The following is a 4,416-nucleotide window of genomic DNA, read 5'->3' on the forward strand; positions in this document are numbered from 1 at the left end:
AGAGAGAGAGACAGAGAGAGAGAGAGAGACAGAGAGAGAGAGAGTTTCTAGCTCTCTCGCCTTTTCTTTCTAGCTATACCTAGGGAAGGAAGGCAGATCTCTGAGGTGGACCAGGGGGATAAAGTGATTTGTATGGAGATGGCTCACACATTAATTACCCCCTGAAGACTGAGCGTGGAACTTGATAGTGGCTTCCACTGCCCCACAACTCCAGGCAGCATTATGAAAAGGTGTGAGGGAGCATTTAGGACCACCCTCGACTAGAAACAAAGACGTTGTTCCTGATCTTGATTTTAATTTTCTAAGACAGAGCACATCTTTCACTCTGCTTTCTATTGATGCTTCCAATTTTTGCCAAGCACAGGATAAAATCAGAATAACACTAAATTAAGCAAAAAGGAGAAAGAAATTAATAACTTAAAACAAAAAAAGGGGGGGGTTATAGGGGAATCCATTATCAAACCACCCAGAAGCAACTCGTGTCCATTTGGTAATTGGACAATTTTGGTAATGGACATATCATATATGCGCATATCCAGATTTGGGTAAGCTCCTTGGGAAAAGTGGATTTTATTTACTTTCTAATCAATACCCAGAAGCGATTGTCAGATTTGAATCCCTCCAACTGGCGGTGAAGAAGGCAGATGTCAGAGCAGAAACGCCTCCCGAAGCCGCATCTGTGAGCATGTTGCTTGTCGCATTACCCAAATCGCCTTGGCATGTGTTAAACCAGCCCTGCAAGCAGCAGGCACCTTGGAGGTACGAGCGGTCGCCTGGGACCCACACAGAGCTCACCGCCTCCTCTGACTCGCGTGTGAGCTCAGAGACGCCAGGAGGAAGCCGGAGCATGCCCTGCACCCCAGTGCATGCGCCTATGCAAATCACCAGCTGTCTGGGCGAGCCGGCAATTACCGGGCTGTGCGTCCAAGACTGCTTCATCCTTCAAGTTCCTCGCAACGGGAAAAACCAAACCAAACCTTATTCCAGGATGAAGACCGAGTGATTTGTTTTTGTTTTTTTGTACTGTAGGGAACTTCATTAGGGGGTGTTCCTGAAACGTAAACTTGATCTTGTCTGCCTAACCGCCCCTAGACTGCATCATTTACATAATGACTGTGTCTAGCTACTTTCAGCCTCGAGTGTATGGCCAAAAGGACTCTTACTCCCAAGTCAAAAGAAATGTGGTTTCCCCCTTTATGTCCCTCTCGCCACACATGTCTTCTCTCCCCCCGCCCCCCAGCAACCTTAATGGCAGATTTCTGACATCTTAGAACAATAGAGGACTGTAGCTCTCCTTTATGCCACTAGAGGGAGCACAAAGAATTCATCTTTCACTAGAACAATATGCCCAATATAATTGTCCCTTTCTAGAGCAGCGAGCGAATCCAACTCGCTGCTTCGCACACAATCAGCCACGGTTTAATGCAAAGGCGGAGATTGCAGCTTTACTTGTAGATGCGTTAACTTGCATCTTAATTTCTTAGCACCTGGGGGGGGGGGTCTCCCATAGAAGCAGCCAACCTCTGCCTGGGAAAAGCTCAATACAAGGTGGGGGTGGGGGAGAGGCTGAGTAGGCAAGGCATATATTTATGACTTCCCAGGTCCTGCGTCCCCCCACCCCAGGATGTTAATGCGACAGCCCCAGCATTCTTCCCGAACTGTAATTACCAGGGGTAGAACATTACTGGAGCGTTGTCCAGTGCAAGGGAATAGATTGGGGCGTTCTGGAAAAACAACAAAACAAAACAAAACAAAACAAACTCTTGGGAACGGCGTATGGCCCCAGTGTAAGGGCCAAAGGCAACCTCCGATGCTTTGGAAGAGGCTCCTTTGCTCCAGCAGCCCACACAGAACACTTGCAATACTTTGCCTCTCGATTGTGCAAAGTGAAGTTTGCTTGTGGGAGAGGATGGGGAACGGAGGGAGCAGCCTTCCCCTTCTAATGAAGAAAGCCCCCTTTGGTGCCTCTTTATTGAAGTAGACTGGGCAGCCCAGTCAGCTTAATTGCATTGTCTGGAAGAGGGACTTCAAGTGCAAGAGGTTTAGAATGTGACCAGCACCGAATGGTTACAGTCAAAGGTCTCCCGACAGACCAGACCATTGTGCTTATTAGGGGGTTGACCCAAGCCAGTCCCGCGGCGTTCTGCCTGGGGCACTGACCAAAACAGGAGCAGTAAAGGCGGTGAGAGTGCAGAAGAAAGGCAAAACAAAACAAAACAAAACAAAAAAACCCTAACCCTCTCAAATTCATGAGGAATGTGGGGTGTAGAGAGGAAAGGGGTTATGATCCTTTCAGGCCAGGGGTCTCGGTCAATGCAGGCGCAGAGACAGAGTGACCTGAGGAGAGGAGGGAAAAGGAGAAAAAGAGAGGAGGATAAAGAGGAGGAAGAACGAAAGCAGAATCAGAAACCAAGGCAAAAGAGAGAGGATAAAAAAGCTACTGTAGTACTCTGCGGCACTGCCGTTGCTCAGCCCAGTGTATGCCAGCCTTACCTGCCAGGCGTAAAGCGGACATCCGCTGGAACTCCGGTTCCTGTAGCCATTTCCACATCCTCCTGAAGGTCTCCCTGCCAGATTTCAGTTTACTCCAAGGTTTGGGGTTCCTAAGCAGGTCAGAAAGGGTCCCCTGAGAACGGCACAGCACCCGCTGGGCAAAGATCGCCTGAGGGATGCTGTAGCGCTTCAGCTCAGCCGTGATCCTCTGGGCTACTTCTTTGGTGTTGATCTCTTCCAGCTGTCCCGAGTTGGTCACTTGAGAGCCGGAGGAAGACGGTGGCCTCTCCCGGCTTGGAGCCAGCACTGGCCCATGGGACTGCGCGTGGCCCGGGTGATGCATCCCATTGAGGTGCGACATCATGGCAGCGGGCGGGGTGCCCAGCCCCCGGGAGAGGTGCTGATCCCCTCGGGCTAGCATGGCAGTGTGGTGGGCTTCGAAGTTGGGGCTGAGCATCTTGTCGTGCCCCGGGGGCCCATAGTTGTGTAGGCCCTGCTGGGAGTTGTGGATGGTGCCCAGCCCGTTTCCCAAAGGGGTGGCTGCTAGAGGAGACAGGCTCTGCCCCATGCCGGACATTTCCTTGTAGGGGCTGTAGAGGTTGTTCATGGCTGGTAGCCCCCGCTCGTCCCGCATGAGGGTGAAGCTCCCGCTGACATTGCCGGACAGGCGCTGGTGGTGGTGATGGTGGTGGTGTGGGTGGTGGTGCGGGTGGTGGTGGGGATGTGGGTGGTGGAACTTGTCGGAGACCGTCGAGATGGGCGGCAGGGGCTGGAGTGGCGTCAACGTGGTGTAGGTGTTGCTCATGCCCATGCCCGGGGGGGACGAGTCGCAGGACATGCTCATGGCGTGGTGCAGCGGGATGGACAGCTCCGGACGGTAGTCCCCCCCGTCCAGGATGGAAGCCATGCTGGTCACCATGGCTGAGCGGGAGGACGCGGTGCCCAGGTCCTGGTGAGGCGGCTGGACCCGCAGCGAGCCTGCGCCCCGGCTAGTGTGGTGAGGGCTGGGGCTTGCCAGCAGCTCCTGCTCATGGGCCGGGCCCCCGCCGCCGCCGCCGCCGCTGCTGCCGCCGGCTGCCCCGTGCAAACTGCCAATACTTTCCATTGTCATCTCTGGGTTCATGGCGCAGCCTTCTAGATCTTTGGTGAGGCATCGATAGGCGGTACAAGCAGCCTTCATTCAGTCCATCGGGGCCGGGGGCGGCGGGGGTGGGGGTGAGGGTAGGGATGGGGGGGGCAGGGTTGGGAGGTGGGTAAGGGAGAGTTTGCAAGATGCTTGTTTAGGGGGAGGGGTTCGGGGTTGGGGGGGGCTTGGTGTTGAGGTGGTGAATAAGGCCTCTCGGTTGTGTGTGTGTGTGTATATGTGTGTGTTTGTGTGTGTATGTGGTGTGTGTGTGTGCGCGCGCAAGCGTGTGTGTAAGGGAATGGGGGTGGGGTAGGGGAGGATGGGGTGTGAGTCTGGGGAAAGGGAGGGGAGGGGGGATGGGGAGGGAGGGAATCACCGGTCTCTATCAGACGGGCCAGTGCAGTTCCTCGCCATGTCCTAGCCCTTTCCTCCTCTTACGTCTTCTGTTTGGGTAAGCTGGAGCTGTCCAGAAGGGGTTTGCTACTCTAACAACCTACCCTCCCTCAGCCTGGGCTGGGCTTCTGCAAGATGGACGTTGCTACCAACCAGCTGAGAGCTGGAGAATTTTAAACGAGCCGGGTGTCTAGACACACGCTCCAATGAGAAAGGGGAGGGGCGGGACTCAAGGTTTCATGTTTGGCTGAGGTTTCGGTGCCTTTTTTTTTTTCCTTCTTTGCTACTGGAATCAAACGTCAAGGAGGGAGGGGAGAGGGAGAGGAAAGAGGAAAGAGGGGGAGGGGGAGAGAGAGAGTGCGAAAAAGAGACTTAGAGAGCTACCGAGCGACACTCCCACAGAC

The 4,416-nt window shown here is 54.0% G+C and overlaps 1 protein-coding gene across 1 annotated transcript in view; it reads right to left on the minus strand.

Moving 5' to 3' along the window:
- Positions 1–3,673, minus strand: part of LOC138173240 (one cut domain family member 2) — a 66,590-nt gene extending 62,917 nt beyond the window's left edge. The window contains exon 1 of the mRNA XM_069103203.1: positions 2,494–3,673. Coding sequence (XP_068959304.1) covers positions 2,494–3,673 — 1,180 coding nt within the window. The remainder of the gene's footprint in view (positions 1–2,493) is intronic.
- Positions 3,674–4,416: the final 743 nt, after the last annotated feature.

The sequence above is a fragment of the Petaurus breviceps genome, unplaced genomic scaffold (genome assembly GCF_028583685.1).
Source record: "Petaurus breviceps papuanus isolate PSGF00001 unplaced genomic scaffold, PetGlider_PUasm1.0 129, whole genome shotgun sequence".
NCBI classification, from domain to species: Eukaryota; Metazoa; Chordata; class Mammalia; order Diprotodontia; family Petauridae; genus Petaurus; species Petaurus breviceps.